General features: G+C 52.3%; 1 protein-coding gene across 1 annotated transcript in view; it reads left to right on the top strand.

The window, feature by feature from the left end:
* Positions 1 to 3,275: 3,275 nt before the first annotated feature.
* The window catches only part of UNC5B (unc-5 netrin receptor B), a 54,865-nt gene continuing 36,962 nt past the window's right edge, over positions 3,276 to 21,178 (top strand). The window contains 2 exon segments of the mRNA XM_074154233.1: positions 3,276 to 3,374; positions 3,376 to 3,526. Of these exon segments, the coding sequence (XP_074010334.1) occupies positions 3,276 to 3,374; positions 3,376 to 3,526 (250 nt within the window).

The following is a 21,178-nucleotide window of genomic DNA, read 5'->3' as shown; positions in this document are numbered from 1 at the left end:
ATTCATATTTTGAATACCAGATGACAACTTAAACGCCACCCCATTTAACCCACACGTTCTCACTCATTTCTACCAAAAAAAAAGAAAAAAAAAAAGCACCAAAAAAACCCCCCTGTACAAAAGGCACACTCTGCTTCCAAAAGCAGGTGCTCTGGATGCCCACCGGCTTCTCCGCGCTCATTCATATAAACACCCGCACTGGTACCAAGCCATTCTTCAGAGCCCCTCAATGTGCTTCGCACAGCAGAGCCAGTGTTATTGGTGTTATTTAATAAAAGAATAAATACCCACCCAGGCACAGAGCCCTCTCCTGCGCGATGGGTTCCTGCAAGTGCCCGGGATTCGGGGCTGCGTGTGGGCCCAGAGCCAAGAGCTGACGTGCCCTTGCATTCCGCTGCCATGAACTGCACGTGAGCCCAACCTCTGGCCTGATCAGGCCGGAAAATAGCCCTTTTTTTGCCGATTTATTTTCCCAGACCTCTCATCCCCAGCCCCTCTCCAATGCCAGCGCTGCCGGGCGCGCATCCCTCCCCGTGCTGCCCAGCCAGGCTCTTCTTTTATGGCTTCACCCTCTTGACAGCAATTGGAAAAGAGATTTATTTAATTTTTTTTTTTTTTTTTTTGCTCTTAAGCCTTTTCCGGCACATCCCACTGCTCTGTAAATACAGGCTGAAGTGCAGCCAAGTGTGGAATGCTGGAGGTAGCACTCAAGGCAGCTCTGAGGGTGGTGAGACACTGGAACAGGTTGCCCAGAGAAGTTGTGGATGCCCCATCCCTGGAGGGGTTCGAGGTTGGATGGGGCTTTGAGCAACCTGGTCTGGTGGGAGGTGTCCCTGCCCAGGGCTGGAACTGGATGATCTTGAAGGTGCCTTCCAACTCTAACCATTCTATGATTCTGTGTATTGCTGGAGATGTGCAGGTGGCCCAAGCAGCGTGGCATGAGTACCCCCTGTTTTGGGGTCTGGCTGGGGTACCCGTGGGACTGGCCAAGGGGCAGCGAGGCTGGGAGGTGCTCTGCAAAGGTGGGAGAAGGCAACTGGGCAGCGGGGAGAGTTCATCATGGCTCTGATGATAGGTTTCCGAAGGCGGATTTTCATTTTGGGGTGATGCCTAAAAAACCCATCCCACAGGCAAAGGCCACCGCGTGCTCCGTGTGTGCCACCCCGATGGGGCAGCAGAAGCCGCCCTCCAGCTTCTCCATCCCATCCGGGTTTGCGCCCCGCTTCTGAAGGCAAAAACCAAGCTCAGGCCAAGGAGCGAAACAACCATGGCTGGAGCGGCACGCTGGGCACTGGAGAGAACCAAACCCACAGCTCCGGTTCCACCGGGCTGTCAGCGAGGCATAGGCTGTAATTACCGCCTGCCTGCCAGGGTTTCTTCGCCCCCACTGCCCTACCCCGGAGGAACCCAGCAGCTGCCAGCAATTAAAAGTAGTTAGCAGTTCCCATGCTATTTTAACCATTTATAGGCAGCAATGGCAGCCCCTTCTCTCTTTCTCTTAGCGGGGAGGGAGAGGTTCTTGCCCTCACCTTGTAGCCCTGCTTGCGTGGATGCTGTTCTGTGGTTAACGAAACCTGGCTGAATTTGGGCTTGTCCCCTCTTCTGGGAAGCGCTGAGCCCTTTTGTATCCCCCGCCCCCCCCCCCGTCCTCCAGTGAGAGAGGGGGTTTAAACCTCAGCCTGAGGAGGGACTCGCCATGTGAAAAGCTGCAGCCCCACCGCTCCAAGTTCCCAAACCCGTACGTAAGTTTGTTTTCATTTCTTTGTGGGAAGGGAGATGCCCGGCTACTGAGGAGTAGTTGCAGGGTATCTCCCCTAATGTGCGATTTTTAATTTTTTATTTTATTTATTTTTTTTTTTAATACGTGGGTCTGGGGGTTTTTTATGCTTCTGTTTTGCAGCTAGGGTTTAACCTCGGTGGTTTGTTTTTTTCTTTTTGAGGGGAGGGACGTGAAATAGCCTGGGGTGTGATCCGATGGCACTCACACCTTTAGCAGCAAAAGGACACCTGGCTTCAGGCGCTAAGAGGATTTTTTTACCGGCGTGCTTCTCCCCGGGGCGAGGGACCCAGAAAATGGGCTCGCCGGCTCCCGGGGACCGGTACCGACCCCCCCCCCCCCCCCCCCCCCCCCCCCCCCCAGCGCTGGGCTACGGGGGAGGGAGGGAAGGAGGGACACCGGGGAGCGGGCTCCGAGCGCATTGCGGGGCTCCCCCTTGTGCCCGCACCTCCCCACTGCACATGGGGCTCCGCCAGTTGGTCTTCAACGTGGGTTTTCCATCCCTGCCTCGGCTTTGTATCCCCCCCCTCACCCCTCCTCCGGCTGCTCGGGATGAGGGGGGGGGGGGGGGGGGGGGGGCGATGATGATGATGATGATGAAGGGGTGGGGTGGGGGCTGAGGCCGGCAGCAGCTCATCGCAGGCACCGCCCCCGCCGCTCCGCCCCGCTCCGCTCCGCCCCGCTCGGCGCCGGGCAGCCCGGCAGTGTGGCGAGGCGGGCGGGCGGGCAGGCAGCCTCCAGCCGCTCCGCTCCCCGGCTCCTGCCGCCATGCCGCCGCCCGGCCCCCGCCGCCCCGCCGCCATCCTCATCTTCATCCTCCTCTTCATCCTCCTGCTCCGCCGGGCGCTGGCCGCCGCAGGTAAGGGGGGGTCGGGGAGGGGGACAGAAGTTTTTCGGGGCGGGGGGCAGCATCCCTCGCTGCATCCCCCCGATAAAAGTTCAGTTTTACCTCTTTTTTTTTTTTCTTTCTTTTTTGGTTTACCCCTTTATTTTATAGGGGCAGCTCCGGGACGGGGTGGGGGGAGTCTAACCTTGAGGCGTTTATTTCCACCCCCCCCCCCCCCCCCTTTTTTTCCCCTTCATTAATTTAAAGGCTGAGGGGTGTGCGGGGGAGGCTGAGCCGCTCTCGGGGCCGGGAGATGCTGCGGGGCAGATGCGGGGTGGCAGCGCCGTTCCCCACCTCACCGTGCCGCTGACTTATATTTTTCTATATCTATGGTTTTTTATTTTATTTTATTTATTTATTTATTTGCTCCTTGGAAAAAGCAAAACAAACCCAGCCCCGTTTGCGGAGTCGCCGGCTGTGATTCCCCAGCGGGTCAAATAAGTAATTATGCAGCCTGGATATTATGATGTTTGGTTTTTTTGGTTGTTTTTTTTTTTTTTTTTTTAAAAATCTGCATTTTTATAAACGGAGCTATTGATGGCCGGGCAGCCGAGTGGGCTTTTCCTATGGCTCTTCAAAGTTTCCTGGGCACGACCCAATCTTGTGATTGAGATGCACTTAAATCCAGCCCTTCCGTTGGTAATCCCTGCCACAGACAATAAACAGAAGCACGTCTCTCCTGCTGCCCTCTCTCGTTAGGACTCTAATTTGTGATCAAATTCAGCCTTTCCGCTATATTTTTGTGTCCTGTCCCCCCCCCCCCCCACCCCCTGCAACTCATGGACATCCTCTGCATCTCAGGACTTTGGCCTTTGTCATCCTCCAGCGCCGGCAAAGCCAAGGTGCCCATGTTTATCCTCCAGGTATAAAAAGGTGTCCTCGAATATAGAGCTCAGAAGTGGAGACCTATAAAGTTTGATGGCTTTTTAGAGGTTGGAAGAGACCATAACCGTAACCGTCAGGGCTCCGCTGACTGGCAAGGTTGTCATCCTCATGGGAACTCGGAAGGAGAGCCCGTTGCTCGCTTCCCGCAGCTGGTGGCAAGGGTTTGAGGACACGTTGCGAAGCGGCGCACAGCACAGATCCGTCTCCTTAGTAGTTAAAAACGTCTCCTGACAAGCTGATTTTCTAGGAAAATGAACCAAGCCTTCTTTTCTGAAGTGTAATTAAGGTGACGAGGAATTTTGGGGAGGGAGTTTAATGAGATTAATATTTTTTTCCGCCCCCGCCGCACAAAGATCCAGTGTGTTTTGGCAAATGGAAAACAGAAATGGCACTATTGACTTACTCAGTGGCCTTGGATGTTGCTGCAGCAGCGTCCTCCAGCCAGAAGGAACTCTCCCTTTGCTGGAAAAGGGGAGAGCTTTGAGAGCTGGCAACTGGTGTCCCGCTCGGTGTGTGCTTGAGGGTCCTGTGCTGTGGGAGTGGGCAGTGAGGGACCTGGAGGCTCGGCAGGGTGTGGGATGCTATGGGTGACAGGGGGCTGGGAAGGCTGGATTTAGCCAGGATGCTCTGGGTCAGGGTTTAACTGTGGCCAAGCAGCCTGGAGGTGCTGGAGATGGTGGTGGTGGTGGCGGGGGGATGTTGGTGGTGCAGGACCCCTGTGCCTGGCTTCATCCTGTGCTGTGCTCTTTATTTTTTGCATGCACCAAGTTCACGCAGGGGTTGAAATAAAATTGGGCAGGAGGGAGGGAATGAAGAAGGAAAAAAACAAGTTGAACCTGACCAAGCTGGATCGGTTTAAGTCTGGGGAGCTTTCTAAAGGCTCGCTGTTAATCTGGCGTATGTAAACGCATATAAAGTTTGTAGCTGTAGAGCTATAATTAGTGTTTCTCCAGTAGTGTTGTGTAGGTATTGCGTGCGGTGATGCAGAGGAGGAAGCTGAGATTGGTCCTTACCCTGTGATGATCCGCTCCCTTCACCGTCTTTGCCTGATTTTTAAGGAGGGAGAGACATCACCCGGAAAATAATTTATTTTTTTCTTGTGATAACAGAGAAGGTACATATGGTTTGCGTTGGGTTTTGCAGCGGCAGGGAGAGAAAACCCGGCAGCGGTGGGCCCCACACATCCCCGGGACTGTGCTCTCTCCTCTGCTGCTGGGGGAGCCCCGGCTCCCACCGGTGTCCCCACTGAGTCCTGGGGCTGTGCCGGGGCTGCTCGCCGTGCTCCGTTCCGCTTGAGCGTGCTGCTCTCAACAGGAAAACAACTCGGCGTGAGGACTTTGAGCTTGCTTTTGAGGGCCTTTTCCCCGCGGATTTTCTGCCAAAATCCAGAGGGTGCCGCTGACAAGGGCGCTTGTGGACAGCGTGACCCTGCCATCCTGGTGAAGGTATATCCCTCTGCCGTACCACCAGCACAGGGCAACACCAGGGGAGGGAGAAAGGAAGAGGGGGGGGGGGGGGGGGGGGAGATATTGGCACTGCTGTCCCCCACCGGTATGGGTGGTGGGCTCCCGCAGATCCGTGGCAGGAGGCTGCCTGCCCGCTGCTGTCACTGGGAGCAGATGGCTGGGGGAAGAGATGCTCCAAGACCTGTTGCTCATCAGGGAAGCCTTGCCCTCCTGGGAGGTGGAGGCTCGCTCGCTCGAGGCCAGCCCCGTGTGGAAAGATCTGCTCTGGCTTTTTGTCTTCTCCTTTAGCTTCTTGGTTACGGAGCCCTCTCCTCTTTAGAAGCTCTCTCTGCTTAATAGTGGCAGAATGAAATAATGAAGGAAAAAAGAAAGAGAGAAATGGAAAAAATACTACTTTTAAGAAGGCAGAATCTCTCAGAAGTGGTAGTTGGGGGGGTGGGGATAGGGGAGAAATCCAGACTGCCTTTTCTCTCTTTAGAAATCAAAAGTGCACTGCTGCTGACCCAATAAGCAGCTTGGAGAGCCCAGCTGTGTCCCTTATCCCTTCCCCTGTGTAAGGGTCCATGGGTCCTTTTGGTGCTGTGCGTGTGGCTCCCTTTCCATCCCTGTCCTAACCCTACAGGAATAAAAAAGCCCCCCAACGCTGTATTTTGGGTCTGTTAAGCAAGGCAAGATGATGCAAGGAGCTTGGTTTTATTACCATTTCTAGCAGTAGCAGCTCTTTCAAGTCCTCCCTCCCGGCGTGTTTGGGGGCCGGTGGGATCCAGCCTGCTGGCCCCGTAGGGATATCGGGAGAGTCTGTGAGATGAGATGGGCTTGGCTCCGCTCGGCGAAAGCCGGACGGAAGGGGCTGTATGGAGTCTGCGAGGAGTTCATTACAGCAGATGTCGGTGCCATAAAGCCACAGGTTCCTGCTGTTTCCTATTCACTTATATCCTCCCCGCTTTAGCGATGCTAATGCGAGTGAAAACATTTGCTGGAGTGAGGGAAAGGAGGAAGGGGGGGGGGGGAGAAGGGAGGGGGGCATAAATTACCAGCCCATTCCCCCTGCCCACCCCTCCTGCCACACATCTCACCTTGGGAAGTGGGGAGATTAATACCGGTGCAAGGGATGCTCTAATACCGGTGCAAGGGATGCTCTAATACCGGTGCAAGGGATGCTCTAATACCGGTGCAAGGGATGCTCGCTGGCTGCCGCTGGCCCCATTGTGGCATTTTAAGGCCCATTGCCTCTCGTTTCTGCTTTCCTTAATAGGCCCAACTGTAATCTGCTGTAATCAGTTGTATTGTGCAAGCCACCCCCCTGCTCCTGAGTCAGGGCGCAGTGGCACCGAGCTGACACAGCCCTGGCTCTTCGGATGCTGGCGGCCGGGGAGGGGGCTTGCATCTGGTGGCATGAAGACTCACTCATTCCTCCTGTTCATCCTGGGGCGAAGGGAGCTTGGGTGATCCTTCTCTGGCTCTGCCAAAGCTCAGGACCTAAAGAAAATATGGTGTGATGTGCTTTTTTCCTCCCAGACCAGAGCCTTTGGGGTGCTGCCCCCCTCCCCGTGTGCTGAATCGGTAGCTTTTGAGTGATGTGGCTCCTCGCGTCAGGCTGGGGTACTGGAGGAAAAAAAAAAATAATAATAATTAAAAAAAAATCCTGTATGACCTGCAGTGGGGTTGTACCAGGGCTGGGAAATGGGGGAGCTTGGACTTGGGAGAGGCAGAAAGCACCAAAAAGCTGCTCTGATGTCTGGTTTCACACCCACCCTCTGAGGGACTTCTCTTGGTGGGAGCCTGAAGGCCCCCGGCTGAATGCAGCACCCTCCCTAACGCTCCCGAAACCCTCCGTCTCCCTGTCCCTGCAGCCCTGCAGGCTTGGTTGCCGCTTGAATTTTTACTGTCGAGGCAGTTTTGGAGTGTGGGTTTCCTTTTAGCTTTGTGCTGGAGGCCCAGCATGAAGGGTGATGTTGTTTTGTTGGTTTGTGGTTTTTTTTTTTTTTTTTTTTGTTGTTGTGTTGGGTTTTTTTGAGGGTCCCAGCTGGGTTTTTGGTTTAAATCCGTTTTTGGTCCTGTTGTGGAGCAAAAGCCCTGAATGCAGGGGCTGCGTGCCTGGGGGAGGCTGGGGAAGCTAGAAGGACGAGCAAAGCATCCCGGCTGCACAGAATATTATTTTTGAAGTCTCCTGGTTTTTCGGAGGCCTGAGTCACGGTGCAGGAATGTGCTGGGCTGGCAGCCCTGGACCTGCTCCTTGGTGGAGGGGAAGAGCTGCCGTCTCCTCCTCCGAGCCGAGCCGGTTCCCCATCCCTTCTCCTCCCAAACCACTGGGCTGGGTTGGTAGCAGCCACATGTTTGCTGAGCTGGGATTTTTAAGGGGATTTTTTTGTTTTGTTTTTTTTTCTCCCCCCTTTGCTATTTGCTTTTTCACCTAGGGGCTGCTTTTTGGGGGGGGTTGGGGCAACTTGGTGGGTCGTAGACCTTGGGGTTGCGCTGGGCTGGAGGGAAGGGAAAGGCAGAGCGAGCCCTGAGATCAAACGCCAGCCAGGCTGGGAAAGGCTGGGCAAAGCCCCGCTGGAAAACGAGGGAAGAAAGGGAAAGGAAGCAGGAATTATTTAGCACGGGGCTTGCTCCGGCGTGTCCTGCCTGCTGCCTTTAATCTCCTGCAGCTCCCTCCCCTCTTGGTCTCCTCCACTCCCTGCTGCCTTTGGTGGCTTCTCCTGGACCTGCTGGCTTGGCTGAGATTTTTTTGGGGGGGGGCCGTTCCCTATTGCAGCCGGCTTCCCCCAACGCGCACTGGTGGGTTATGGCTGGGTTAGGTTTGTAGTGAAAAGCCTGGGGCGGTGGGTCCTGGTCCTCATCCCCAAACTGGGGGGTTAGGTGCTGCTCCCCAGTGTAACTTCTGGGGTGTTGGAAGCTGCAAAAGCCTTGACCCAAACTCTTGGTGGTTGGGAGTGTACCTTGGGGGTAAATCCGCTGATGGGAGCGTGATGACAAGTTTGGCTCCCTGTGTTTCTCAGTGGTGGGGTCCCTGGAGAAATTCAGGTGAGGAAGGGGGAAGGAGCATGCAAGTGAAGCAAGCCACGTGCCACCGTGATGCTCAGCAGCTGGCAGGGTGTCTTACCGCTCAAGAGGGGGAAGAAAGTGTTTTTTCTCTTTTATGTGGACCCTGCTTCCCATCTTCCCTCGAACTGTGAGCCTGGGCTCTGCCGGGTCCCTTGCCTTGCCTGCCTGAAGCATCCACGGAGGCCACTGTGTCTTCCCTCCCTCCACCTACTTCAGCCCTCAGGCCCTCTCCGGAGGGGATTATGGCCAAGCACTTGCTCGTTTAGGTGCTGGGAAATACCCACTTTCCAGCTAATACGTTTGCTGACCTCGCTCTTTGCTGTGAGGCAGAAGAATTACAAGGTCCCAAGCCCTGGGGGTGGCTGCAGAGCCACATGGGGCACGTGCGTGGGGATGGCAGGCACGGTGGTGGCACGAGACTCCCCAAACTGGGCTGTGACCATGAGACAAGGTTTCTTCCTGGAGCTGAATTTGTGCAGGCGAAATACTCATTGGGAGGTGCATCCCGTTGCCTGCCACCCGGGGCTGGGTCTGAGTGGATGGGGCTGGCATAATCCCCTGGGATCTGAAAAACAAATGTTTTGAGCCATTTTTTAATTTTTTTTTTCCCTTTAGCTTTGCTTGTTGTTTAAGTTAAAGGCGGTGGCATTGGGTTTGGTTGTTTTTTGGTGGGTTTGGTTTTTTCTTGTTTTTTTATCACCCAGGGAGATGGAGGGCACAAATCGAGACGCTTATTAAAGAGTAATGCACCTGGTTCTACAAGAAGCAAACTGAGCAGAGCTCTAGCCTCAAACTATGAAGCTTTTCTCTGCTTGCATTCGGGGCTTGGGCTGTCCCTTTCTCTGGAGAAGTGAGTCCCTTCAGGTAGGGAGGAAGACCTCCATAGATTTGCAGAGCATCTTTGGGGGTCTCCTCCACCTCCATCCCTTTGCCCTGCAAGTCTAATGAGTGGCAACCCAAAATATATGTATATATACACGTATATCACGGCTGTTCTTGCTTCTTTACCCCTTTTATTCTCATAAAAGCCAGGAGGAAGGAAGGGCCTTGCTTGCACCACAAGTGATCCCTTCCCTGCCTGAATACCCAGGGCTGAGAGCACGGGCTGTGCTTCTAATCAGTACCAAACCCTCATCAAGCCAGGCGCAACAGTCGGATCCTGGCATCTCTCCTGCTACCGGGGGGTCCCACCAGTGTGGTTCCTCTAAAGATCCCACGAGTAACCTTTGCTGCCCCCCAGCTCTCCTCCTTCACAAGCCTGCGCCGAGTGCAGACGCTGAGGGATTGTTTCCCTTTGAAAGAGCGTGGAAAATCTCATTCTGAGACGTTTAACGCGTATTAGATCCATCTGCCTTTCTCTTGAGCGGAGGCCACCGCAGGAGGAGAGGCGAGGACCTCCATATGCAGATAGATGCCTGGTGCCCGGGTGGGATTTGGGGCTCTGCAGGAGTGATGCTGTGAGCAGCATCCTTGACCAGAGGATCCGTGCAGGTGGGATAGCCTGGGATGCTAGAAAGGGGGGCAGGTGGTGTAAAAAAACCCACAAAACTTCCATAGAGGTGGAGAAATGCTCTTGGTATTGATGTCGCTGCATGCAGGTGCAAGATTGTTTTGGGGTGCTTTGGCTTCTCCTAGAGAGATGGATTCATCACGGCTCGATACGTTCAACCAAATAGCACTCAGGTACAGGTAAAATGCGCACAAGAGGGTTTGGGCGCGGGATGGTGTTTGGGAAGCGCTCCTGGAAAGTGTGATGATGCTTCTGCCTCCCCGTTGAAGTTGTATGGAGATGGACATGGTGGCTGTTGAAGGATAGGAGCCCTGCAAGGAGGAGGCCGGCTCCGAGCTGGGAGGTGAGAGCAGGGCTGAGATAAGAGCACGCTCTTCTCCACCCTGACTTTGTCCTGCTGTGGCTTTGTGAGTCTTCCCTTTTGCTGCCACCGTCCTGGAAATGATCCCCAGTTGCCCCCTTCTTGCCACGTTCCCTCCTTGGTTGGCAGCATTTAAATACCTCTCGATGTCTTCCTCAACTTAAATAAGGAGGAGCGTGGACTGTCCACCTCTGGTGGGGCTCCTTGGTGTACCTGCATCTCCTGGGGTGGTGGCAGGCTGGAGGGAGAAGATGTTGTAAAACAAACCCAGGCTTCTGGGCTGGGTGGCTCATGGAGGTGGGAGGCCATTAAAAGGGTTGTGTCGCATTGTATAGTGTGGGAGTTTTCCACAGGCAGGAGGTTAGAGAGCCCAGAAACTCCTCGGGACGGATTTAAGTGGGAGAAGGGACATGCCTGGGATGCAGTGTTGCTGTCTCCTCCTGTCTGAGGTCGCTGTCGGTGAGTGTCCTCAGTGCTTTCTAGGCTGTGAGGTTTTGGGCTTATTCACAACTAATGGCACGTATGGGCACATCCTCTCAGCAGCGGCTGAAGGCACCACGAAGGTCTTCAGCAGAAGGCCTTGCTTCGTTGACTGTCCACTTTTCCAATGGACTTGCATGACGGGAGGCTGTAGTTCTTCCTTCAGATGACGGTTAGAGGACCAAGAGCAATCGGAATGGGCCTTTGGAGGTTTCTCTGGAGATGGATGAGCAGGATTTCTTTCCGTTGGGGTGGTCGGCTCTGCCTCTCTGCCACCTTGAAGGGGTCTTGTCCCCCTGCCTTGCATGCTCTGTGAGCGAGGGCTGATCTCCTTTGTGTGCCTGTTTTCCCCTCCCCATGGAGACCTTGCCGTCCTACGCTGCGTTATTGGCTCTTATCTATTTAGGTTGGCTTGAAGAACAGAAGGAGGGTGTTTTCCAGCAGCCGGAGAATGGTTGCTATTTAAAACAACCTTAAAAAAAGAAAAAAAAGCCGTCTGCTGCTTGCTTTTCATCCATGGAGCCAAGCAAGTGTCCCCACCCTCACCTGGAGGGGCATCTCTGAAGGCTTTGCAGGGCCTGCAAGTGAAGCTAGTAATTAGTGCTGGTCATGAGGGTGGATCTTGCAATGTGGCCATGCTGTCTGCTGTGGTCTGGCCTGGGGCCATTGCCTCCTTTCTGGTGGCCGCTGCCCAGGTGTTAGGATCCCAGCAGCCTCCCTCCACCCCTGTTTATCCCAAACAGGCTGGGGATGCTGCTCCTCGAGGTGTGGGTACCTTTGCCTCCCTGCCTGGTGCAGCTGCTTTTTTTTTTTTTATGGTTACTGGATGGTGTTCCCACACTGGAATATTGTTTTGAAGGTTTTTCTTTCCCCCTTGACAGATGTGAAACGTATAGATGTGCTTAAAATGACAACACTTGGGCTCCTAAGTCCCAATTACACGGCGATTAAAAGTAATCAGTGGTCTGGGTCACTGCATTGGAGACTTGGTGCTCGTTGAAGGGTTTGCTCTTCCAGCCTAACTTGGAGAAGGCTATGTGTCCTGTCCCTTCTGCTTTCTGGGACCTGACTGGAGGACATCTTCCTAGAGGGGGTCAAGTATTGTTGAAAATCTGCATCAGGCTGGGAGTAAGCTGTTCCCTGTGCTGAGGAGCTCCTTGTTGGGGTTGTGGCATCACTACGTGGCCCCGTAGGGTCTCCTCTGCATTGCACCAGTCTTACCCGCTTGGGGACACAGTGTGGCTGCTGGGTGCATGCCCGGTCCTGTTGGCATTGCTGGGGCTGTGGGCTATTGCTTTTTGCTGGAAGGAAGAAGAGGTGGCAATTTTGGGCTTCCCTGCCATCTCCACCCATGCGTTTCCACCTGGGGCTGCGGTTCCTCTCCTCCTCCCCTGGCCTTTGGGAGGAGATGCCTGAGTTGGCTGTAGGGAGCGTGCGTTCCTGGAGGATGTGCGATGCCAGCTACGCATCCTTTGGGCTGCTTTCTGCCGTCGGAGCCCCACAAGCGCCTCCTTCCACGCTCCGGCGTCAGCACTAAAGGGATTTGTTTCAGGAGAGGGGATTTGGCTGCACGGAGCTGCTCGGATGACCAGGTTCCAGGGTGTGATGAAGCCAGGGTGCGGCTGCCAAGGGCTATAAAACTGATTTTTCTCACCTTTTTTTTTTTTTTTTTTCCTCCCCCCCCCGTGTGTGTCTATGCTGAATTATTTGCTACCGATGAATGACTAGTCTGTGCTTGGGTGAAGCAAGCAAGGCTGGGAGGTGCGGCTGCGGAGGCTTTCCGTGTTAAAATCCTGTGGTGCCATAGCCCAGGGATCCCAGTTTTGGATTGCAGGAGTTGCAGCAATCCCCCCGGTTAATCCCTGTCGTGGATACTTCATCTGTTTTATATATGTATGTATGCATGCTATATATACATATATAGTAATTATATGATTTTATATAAAAATATATATAATATATATTTTTATATATATATAAAACAAGGTATCGAGGTACATATTTCAGACTCTAACATTTATACACACCAAAATTAAAAATGTTGGCTCTGCCCACAGCTGGAAAAGCGAGATCCAAAAGCTGGGAAGAGGGTTGGGTTTTGTTTGGGCTGAACGGTGACTAACAAGAGTTGAGTTTGGGGGGGGGGGGGGGGGTCCTGTTTTCTTTTTTTTAAAACAAATGCTTGGGATAAACTGGTTATGCAAACTGGGACGAACTGGGCAGGTTCCTTTGTAGTTTACAACAAAACCCCGGGAGTCTGGGGCGTGTTGGGGCTGGTCCTGCTGGGGATGGAAAAACCCTCGTGCTGGCTTTGCAGATGGGGTCCCAGCCGATGGGGGAAGGATCCTGAGGGATAAATGGTAGGGAAAGGCCTCATCTATCCAGCTAAAACTTTAAGTAACACCAATCCTAAAAACACAACGGGTCAAAACCAGGTGTGGTGTTTGTTTTGTTGTTTTGTTTTTTTTTTTTTAAAGTGTGGCTTTATAATACCTGCTGAGAACTATTCATTCATGCCGGTTTGGCACCAAGAAACTGTCAGGCTTGCCGGTCCTGTGCTGCTGAAAGAATTATATAAATTCGGAAGATTTTTGGGGTGGTTTTTTTTTTTTTGCTGCAGCATTCGTCGGCCACGGCCGGGAGGATGGCGTGGGGTACGCAGGCGCGCCAGCAATGCTCGGTATGCTTTGCAAAGGCAGCCGGGCTCACAGACCGCAAGGCTTCTGGTTTCTATCACAGCCTAGGCTGTTTTGGCCAGGGGCATCCATCCACCTGTCCATCTGTCCATCCCACAGCCCTCCCAGGCTCCGGGAGGCTCCTCTCGAGTGTGATGCTTTAAGGACACCTGGGGGGGGGGGGGGGGGGAAGAAGCGGGTGCGAGGGCCCAGGTGAATTTTTAACTTCATCCCACAAGGCAGGTTGAGGGGGAAGATGACGTCTTGCTCGTCGGTAAGGCAAAGTAATGCTCCGTAAAAATCCCTCTTGCTGTTTCCCGCCACATTGGTCCTCTGGGCTGAACAAAAACCAGCTTAGGCTGCTCTTGTCTCTTTGCGGAGAGAAACCCGGCTGCTGGATGAAGCAGAAAATTAGATGAAAACTGCCTAACAGGGAAAGGAGGATGGGTTTTGCACGCAGAGGAGGCGAAGTTGCTGCTTAACCCTGCCGGCGGCTGGTGCCTGCCCTTCGAGCATCCTCTGACCCTCTGGCATCCCGCAGTGCCTTGGCATCCGTGTCCCCACGTCCGAAGGGCTCGCTGTTTCTCGCATCGCAGAGGGATGAGGCTGAAGGCTCGAGCAGGGTGGCTTTTTGGTGGTCACCAGCCAGCAGGGGTTTTTGTCGTGCACAAGCTTGCTGCCTCCCCCCCCCCCCTCTCCCCTTTTCGTCTCCATATCCCACTGAAATACCGGCTCTGTTTCCATCAGTATTTATGGACCGGCTATAAGGGGATGCAGCAGATCCGGCCGGGATGTTAATGACCCCTGCATGAGCTAGCAAAGCCCGCTTCAGCAATTTTTGGGATTTGTGCGCCGATGGGAAGGAGAGTGCACACCAATCTCTGCAAGGCATAGCAGGGGAGAATGCAAACCACACGTTTCTGCCAGGGTCGAGTTGCAGAGCTAAAACCAGCAGGGAAGCAAAAGAAGCTGGAGTCCTGCAGTTTGCACCCCCGGTAGGTGTGGCGCGGTATCTGGCATGGGGATGATTTTTTTTAAAAACACTCAACCCACCCTAAAAGATGATTTGGGTCCCTGCCTGGCACTCTGCGGTGTCCCTGGTGTCCCGCCTATTTAGGGCTGGGATCCAAGACCGTTTCCAAGCCCTTGGGGCTCCCATAAATGAACAGCAGGGATGCTGGGAAGAAGCTTCTCCACGTTGCCCTGAGTTCATGGCACTTGCAAGTTTTTATAGGAAGTCAAAGGGGGGGAAAAAAAAGCTTTTTGGAGGGAAGGGAGTGCCTGAAGCTCACTGGAAAAGCAAGGTTGGTGTTGTGCTGTGCACCAGGGCTGTCCTTGCGTTCTTCTTCCAGCTTACGGAGAGGAGAGCCAGATGAAAAGATCCATTTTTCCCTTCTCAGAGTGGGGAAAAAATGATGTGCAGGCAGCCCGACAAGTTGTATAGACTTCAGAGCTAAGCGATGTGAGTGGGGATTGAAGTGCTTTCAAAAAGAAATCCGAAAATAGGGGGAGCGGCAAGGTCCCGCAGCAAACTTTTTTAGCTGTGAGACATCTTTTGTTTCCAAAACTAAAGGCATGGAGACAATCTCTGATTCCCCGACTGGCTCTCTGGAGCTGTTTACAACCTGTCAGCTTGGTAACCATCTGCTGGCAGCCCGCGGGGACCGTGCTATATATATGGGATGCGGGAGGGGAGAGGCATTGCTGTGCCCCCCCCCCCAGGGAGCAGCCGGAGGCTCCAGCCTCTCTGCAGAAGGGACTGCGGAACACAGCATCTCCTTGGCCCATGCACCAAGAGGAGCTCCTGTGCTGAAAATACCAAAAATTCCAATGGATTTTTCTTTTGGCTGTCTGGCTTATTTGGGGTTTTTTTTGTTTGTTTGTTTGGGGGATATTTCTTTTTTTAGCTTGATTTCCATTAAAAAAAAAATAAATCCAGACTTTTTTTGCAGTCATGCTGTTTGTGTGTCTGCAGCCTTCCCCCTCTTTGACTCAGAAGTAGACATCTCGCAATTAAGCGCCTGCCTGATTAGGAAATTAGCAATAAAGTTTTTTATCTCGGCCAGTGAGAGAGATCTATTAATATCCTACTAAAAAAAAAAAATCCAAACCACCAACAGCATAACACTTGCCACCTACTATTGGGGAACACAAACGCCATGTGGGTGTGAGTATTTTGAGCAGCAGATCTTATAGGAAAGGAGGTTTTATTCTGCTATTTATGGGACCGTGTTGTTTGAGCTGAGCTGGGCTACCTCAAAATACATTAAGGACTGAGAAAAACGTTGGAAAAACCTTGGGCAAGGCGAGAGAAGAAGCGCTGAAGGATGCCTTGCCTTCAGGTCATGGCAAAAAGATACTTGTTGGCAGCTGACCTTTAATTGTTGGGGAAGGAAATGGTCCTTTGCTAATGATGGTTGAGCAGCTGAAGGGGAAGCAGAAGGAGAGCATCCTACACCTGGGTCAGCTGGAGGGAGGTGGGGAGGAGAACATGGGCTTCCTTGTAGCCTCCCCGCATGCTTTGGAAAAGGCTCTGGGGTGAGACTGCTAGGGGAGCTGGATGTGGCAGAGTTTCTCTAGGCCTGCTCTGCCAGCATTTAAAAAAAAATAATAATAATAAAAAAGGGAGTTAAAAAGGTATTTATGTAAACCGTGGGGTCTAAAGGCTGGAGGAGTTTGAATTATTGTAGACCTTTGGGTGAAGGGTATTCTGGTGCTTTGGCTTTTTACATTTTTGGGGAGCAGCTCTCTGAAAGCAGAGTGTCAAGGGGAAAGATGGGGGAAATAGCATTTTCCTGATTGAGTGGTACCAGCTGTTTCTGCAGGTCCTGAGGGTCTCTGTGGGGTTTGATCTGGCTGGCATTTGTCCTTCTACCTGCTGTAATAAACCCAGCCCTTTGTTTGCTGGCAGGATGGCCTCCTGGCTCGTCCCAACTGAGCTGCCCAGGAGATGCTTTAAGCCAAGACCAAGTGGCTTAAAGTGGCCCCAGAGGTCACTTAGGTAGTGAAATGAATCCTTGTGCTATTGCAGAGTTCCCTTGGTTTTAAACCGTGTGACTTGCGGAGATGGTCTCTTAATGCAGTGCAGAAGGCGGGTTGAGAAACCATGGAGAGGTTCTCAAGAAGGTGGTGAAAATGAGAACCTGGAGTTAGGAAAGCAAAAGCGTGTTTTCTTCCAGGACCAGGATGTTTATTCTAGATAAAACACAGATGCAGTGAGATGGCATCCCTTTTAATTTTAAAAAAAAAAAAAAAAAGCAACTCTATTTTGAAGCTGCTGAGAATGTGACTGCCCCTTGTGATGTTTCACAGCTGAGATCATTTCTGGCTGGGTTAATCCACTCTGGAGGTTTTAGTCTCAATCTGTCTGTATGGGGGAGCTCAAAACCTGAATTTTTATGGGGAGACGGAAGGGGAATCTCAATTCTGGAACAGGAAAAAAAAAAGTAAAAGCTGTGAAGAATCACCAGTGAAGAGAAGGCATTCAGGTTTTTGGGTGAGTTGTGATCTGGAGCTGCTCTACTGTCACCAACTTTACACACAGAGAGAAGTGAAGCAAGACATGCAGAGCGTTTGCTAAAAGAACATGAGCAAAAAGCTGGGAGGAATTACTCCTCTTTTCAGAAAGAGGTATTAGGCATTGTTTTTTGGAGGAATTAAGTTTAATGAGTGCTTATTTAAAAAGAATTTTAGTCCGTTCACTGTATTCCAGACCTTTGGAGAAGATACTAAGTCCGAGGTGAGCAGGCTGCCTCTGGGAGCAACTGAAACTCGGAGCAGGGCTTTAATTTCAGTGGTGTATGAGTGTAATGGGATTGTTTATAAGCTGCTGTTGCCACATGAAAGCAACGTGGCATTATCCTGGTTGGTCCTAAAAGCAGCAAACCAGCCAGAAGAGGCCTGATTACAGAGCAGCAGCTCTTTCTTCCCATCACTACAAAAGAATAGACAATAGAAACCGGGATCCAGTTTTAGCTCCAGTAATGCAATGCCCTCCTCCTGGTGGTCATGTCACATGCTGCCTGAGTAATTCCCATCCTTGTTCTGCCTGGAAAACCGGCCTCGGAGGGAGGGGAGGAGGGAGGAGCGATGGTTAGGGCTGGGAGATGCTGGGATCCAGTGCCTGGGTGCGGGCTGATGGAGATGGTGCCGTGGGTAGACCTCTGCCGAGGCACGGAGCTGCAGATTTGGGGGAAGGTGGTGGCCTTCGACATTTGTGGGGATGGTGGTGCTGGCAGGCTGTTGGTTGGGAGGTTGTGCTCCCCTAGAAATGGGGGAGCAGTTCGGCTGAAGCCTGGGGTTTGCTTGGAATTCTGAGCCTGAGGTGTTGGGAGAGGAGCTTGCAAAAGCAGCTCTGTGGTCACCGTTTGCTCATGCCATAAGCTTGTCATCCATGCCCAGAGAGTATTTAGGCATGGGAAATGTGGAAAATTTTATTTATTTATTTTTCCTTCTAGAAGAATAACTTGCCATGTTGGGCAGCCGGGAGCTGGAAAACCTCCCTTTTGGATGTGGTTCCTGCCGGTCAGGTTACCATATAGCTGCATCGTGTGCTACTTCTCGCCTTTCTAAGGTGGTTTGGAAATAAGACAGGGTTTTGTTTCCAGCTTGTTTCGTGTCACTTGGCTTCCTCAGCTTGGGGCGATCCTTATGGGATTTAACGAGTGAACAGAGAATTGCCAAGGAAAAAGGTGGACCCCTCCAAGGTTGTGCTGCAAACTCCCATCATTGCAAAAGGTGTGGAGAAAACTTGTGGAGAAAACTCCAGTGGAGTTATTCCTCAAAACGTCAGTCACAAATCACAGCCAGCTTGCTTTGAGTTGGGAAATGTAGCTCTTTGGGGTGGGGAAACAGTGCAAAGAAACCCTCAGTGGAAACCTTATGGCTCTTTGTGCCTGGGACAAAGACTTGGTTTGGGGTTATGGGGAAGAAAAGGAGCAGGACCTGGGGGGGGGTGGAGTGGGGGGGAGTGTTGTAAGATGGGTACTGGACTTGAACGCTGCTGGGGGAGGTAAATGGGGCAATAATGATCAAATAAATTGTTGGGGATGATTGAGGATGCTGGCCCCAGGGGAGAAATCTTTCACCAGTCTGGTAGTGGTATGGATGCTAATTTTCCCACTTCTCTGCAGCTCTAAACACGCAGAAGGCAAACTTTCCCTGGATGTCTTGGTGGCAGGAGATGGGTGCTCAGCATCAGCATCCTCCTGCTTTATTCCCTGAGAGCGTGGGTCTGGTGTTAGTGATGCTGCCTGTTCTGCAGATGAGCCCCAGACCTGCTGCCGCCCCCCTTCTTTTCTCCCCCAGCCTTTGGCCTCTGGGGTTTTTTAACCTTATTTTCCCCTTGCTCGTTCAGTTTGCAGTTAGGAACACCTCTTATGCGCTGAAGACTTATGGTTCAGCGTGAATGTTATCAGTGCGGTCTGATAAGTTTTCTGCCTGGAAGCCCTGGGGAAGCACCTGTTCAGGGTTGCTGCAGTAGATTTTCCTGATCTTTTCCAGCTGTCTAAGAATGGTGTGATTTTTTTATTTTTTTTTTTTTACTTCCTCCTTAACTGAACGGAATTACTTTCATCAGTGGAAAGAAAAATGCACATCCTAGCCAGAGTTGTCCATAAAGGCTTGTGATGCCTCTCCCCGCTTTCATAAATGGGTGGCAGGATATGCTGTTAGGAAGGACTAAATCCCTGATTGTTCAGATGAGTTTGGACTGTATGAAGAAGGTGGCAGGGGAAGGATGAAGGGTTTGTCTTGGTGGGCTGTGGAGCTAGTGGCCTGGCCTTGGATTCAGCTTGGAGAAGGCTCCAGGGAAACCTTATAACAGCTTGCCAGTACCTGAAGGGTGCCTATAAGAAAGCTGGAGAGGGACTTTTTACAAGGGCATGTAGTGATAGGATGAGGGATGCTGGCTTCAAACTGGAAGAGGGTAGACTGAGATTAGATCTTAGGAAGAAATTTTTCACTCTGAGGGTGGTGAGACACTGGCCCAGGTTGCCCAGAGAAGCTGTGGATGCCCCATCCCTGGAGATGTTTAAGGCCAGGATGGATGGGGCTTTGAGCAACCTGGTCTGGTGAGAGGTGTCCCTGCCCGTGGCAGGGGGTTGGAACTCTGTGATCTTTAATGTCCATTCCAAGCTAAACTATTCTATGATTCAGAGATGGTTGAGAGGCATGATGATTTTATGGGGATGGTGTAAAGGGGAAGTGGTGGAGGCACCAGGCCACTGGATTTTGCAAGAGGAGAGATGCTGAAGCATCCCTTGAACAGGCTTGTGATGGGACTTGGCACCGAACGTCCTCTTCCAGCTGGGAGAGAAGTGCAATGCCCAGAAGAGGAGGGTTCTTCCCCAGGCTGGCATCTTGCTGCTCCCCTTCCCACCCTGCTCCTGGGTCTTGCTGCTGGGATGTGGTTGCAATGCTGGGATTGAGGAGAGCCTCCCTAGGACCCACTGCATGTGGTGTGTAGGTGGGTGGGTTGTTTGCTCAGTGATAAATGAATGTCTCGACCACCCATTGGGTTGTGCCTGGGTGGCTGGATGGATTTGTGGTTTAAAATGGTGTCAAAGTGGGCATTTGGGGAAGCTTTTCCCAGGCAAAGTGAGGATGTGGCACTTCTGGAGCAAGCCCTGCCCAAACCCATGGCACTCAAGAGCTAATACATACATGGCAGGGGCTTGTGCCACCCTCCTGAACCTACAGGGAGAGTGATAAAGGGGTCTCAGTTGCAGTTTGGTAGGCAGGAGGAGGTACTGGGTGGCGTTGGATGCTGAGCATCTGTGGAAGCGGCCGTGTGCGTATTAAAGAGCCTGCAGCTCCCCTTTCAAGCTGTAATAGCCAGAGCTGAGAGAGTCAATCCATATCTATTTAAAGCACGTCAATAAATAAAGATACTAAATAAAATCACAGCGGCCCTGTGCTCTCTCCCAGCTCCTAGGGATTTCTCTTTTCCCCCTGTGTTTGCCTCTGGGTGCGTCTTAAAGCGAAGGTGGGGAAGGGATGGGGACTATCAGGACTCTCTTAGTTTGGGTGGGCGACCTATACCCTGCAACAGCAGTCTGGAGCCCGATGCCAACCTGTGCCACTACCTGTGCCTCCAGCAAGCAGCAGCCCCATCTCACGGGTATCTGCGGGGTGACAGCAGCCAGGGGGGCCGGGATACGCTGAGATCCTTTCATCACCCCAAATGATGACAGTGGAGCTGGGGGGGGGGGGGACGACACATGACGGACACATTTTCTTGCAGACACTTTAATAAAGGCAGCTTCCCTGCTTTCCCTGGCACAGCACAGAAGCTCCTATGGTGTGTGAGCTTGCTTTTTTTTTTTCTTGTGGCAGGGAGGTGACAAGTGGGAAGCTGTCTTTGCAAGCCCTCTGTAATGCTAATGGGACCTGCAGGTTGGCACTCCCCAGAGTTGTGTTGGTTCCCCCCCCCCACCTTCTTCCTAAAGACTAACCAGGGAACACTTGTTGAAGGATAAAATTAAAAAGCCCATGGCGGTTTATTTTGAGGACAGTGTGTTTGCTTTCACATCGTGCTGGAGGGAATAGCTCTGCTACTGTCAGCAAATAAATAAAATAAGAGCTTTGTTTTAAATTAGACTTTCTTCTGGTAGCTAATTAGGCGAGCTGATACCTGCAGTTGCATTACCTAGGCACCAACTGTACTGTGCATATTTAGACATAGGGCTGGCGTCGGCAGCTTCTAAACTTCATCAGCCCCCTACTTATTATTTTATTTTATTTATTTAGTTGAATGCAAATTCCTTGTGGGTCTGATAGCATCAAATGTGTCCTTTGGTGGATGCTGGTGGAAAGCCCTGGCTGGGATGAAGCCGAGGGTTGCTGGGACTCGGCTGTCTGTGGCAGCCACGTACCTACGGCACCAGTTTACCGTGGGTGCTGGTGTGATGCTTTCCAGCCATTCTGGGGAAGGGTCTGCATTCCTAATTGCAAAAATAACCACTGTGAAGCTCTCCTTGGGTGCCGGAGCATGCAACCCCTGTAGCGGGAGGGAGCTGAGAGCGCTGGGTTGGAGCCGTGGCTCCTGTCCTGCCTGGCAGGAGGAACGCCAGCAGCTTGGCTTTCCCCTC

Source organism: Numenius arquata, chromosome 10 (genome assembly GCF_964106895.1).
Source record: "Numenius arquata chromosome 10, bNumArq3.hap1.1, whole genome shotgun sequence".
In the NCBI taxonomy this organism is placed as follows: domain Eukaryota; kingdom Metazoa; phylum Chordata; class Aves; order Charadriiformes; family Scolopacidae; genus Numenius; species Numenius arquata.
This window is presented reverse-complemented; position numbering and strand designations above follow the sequence as displayed.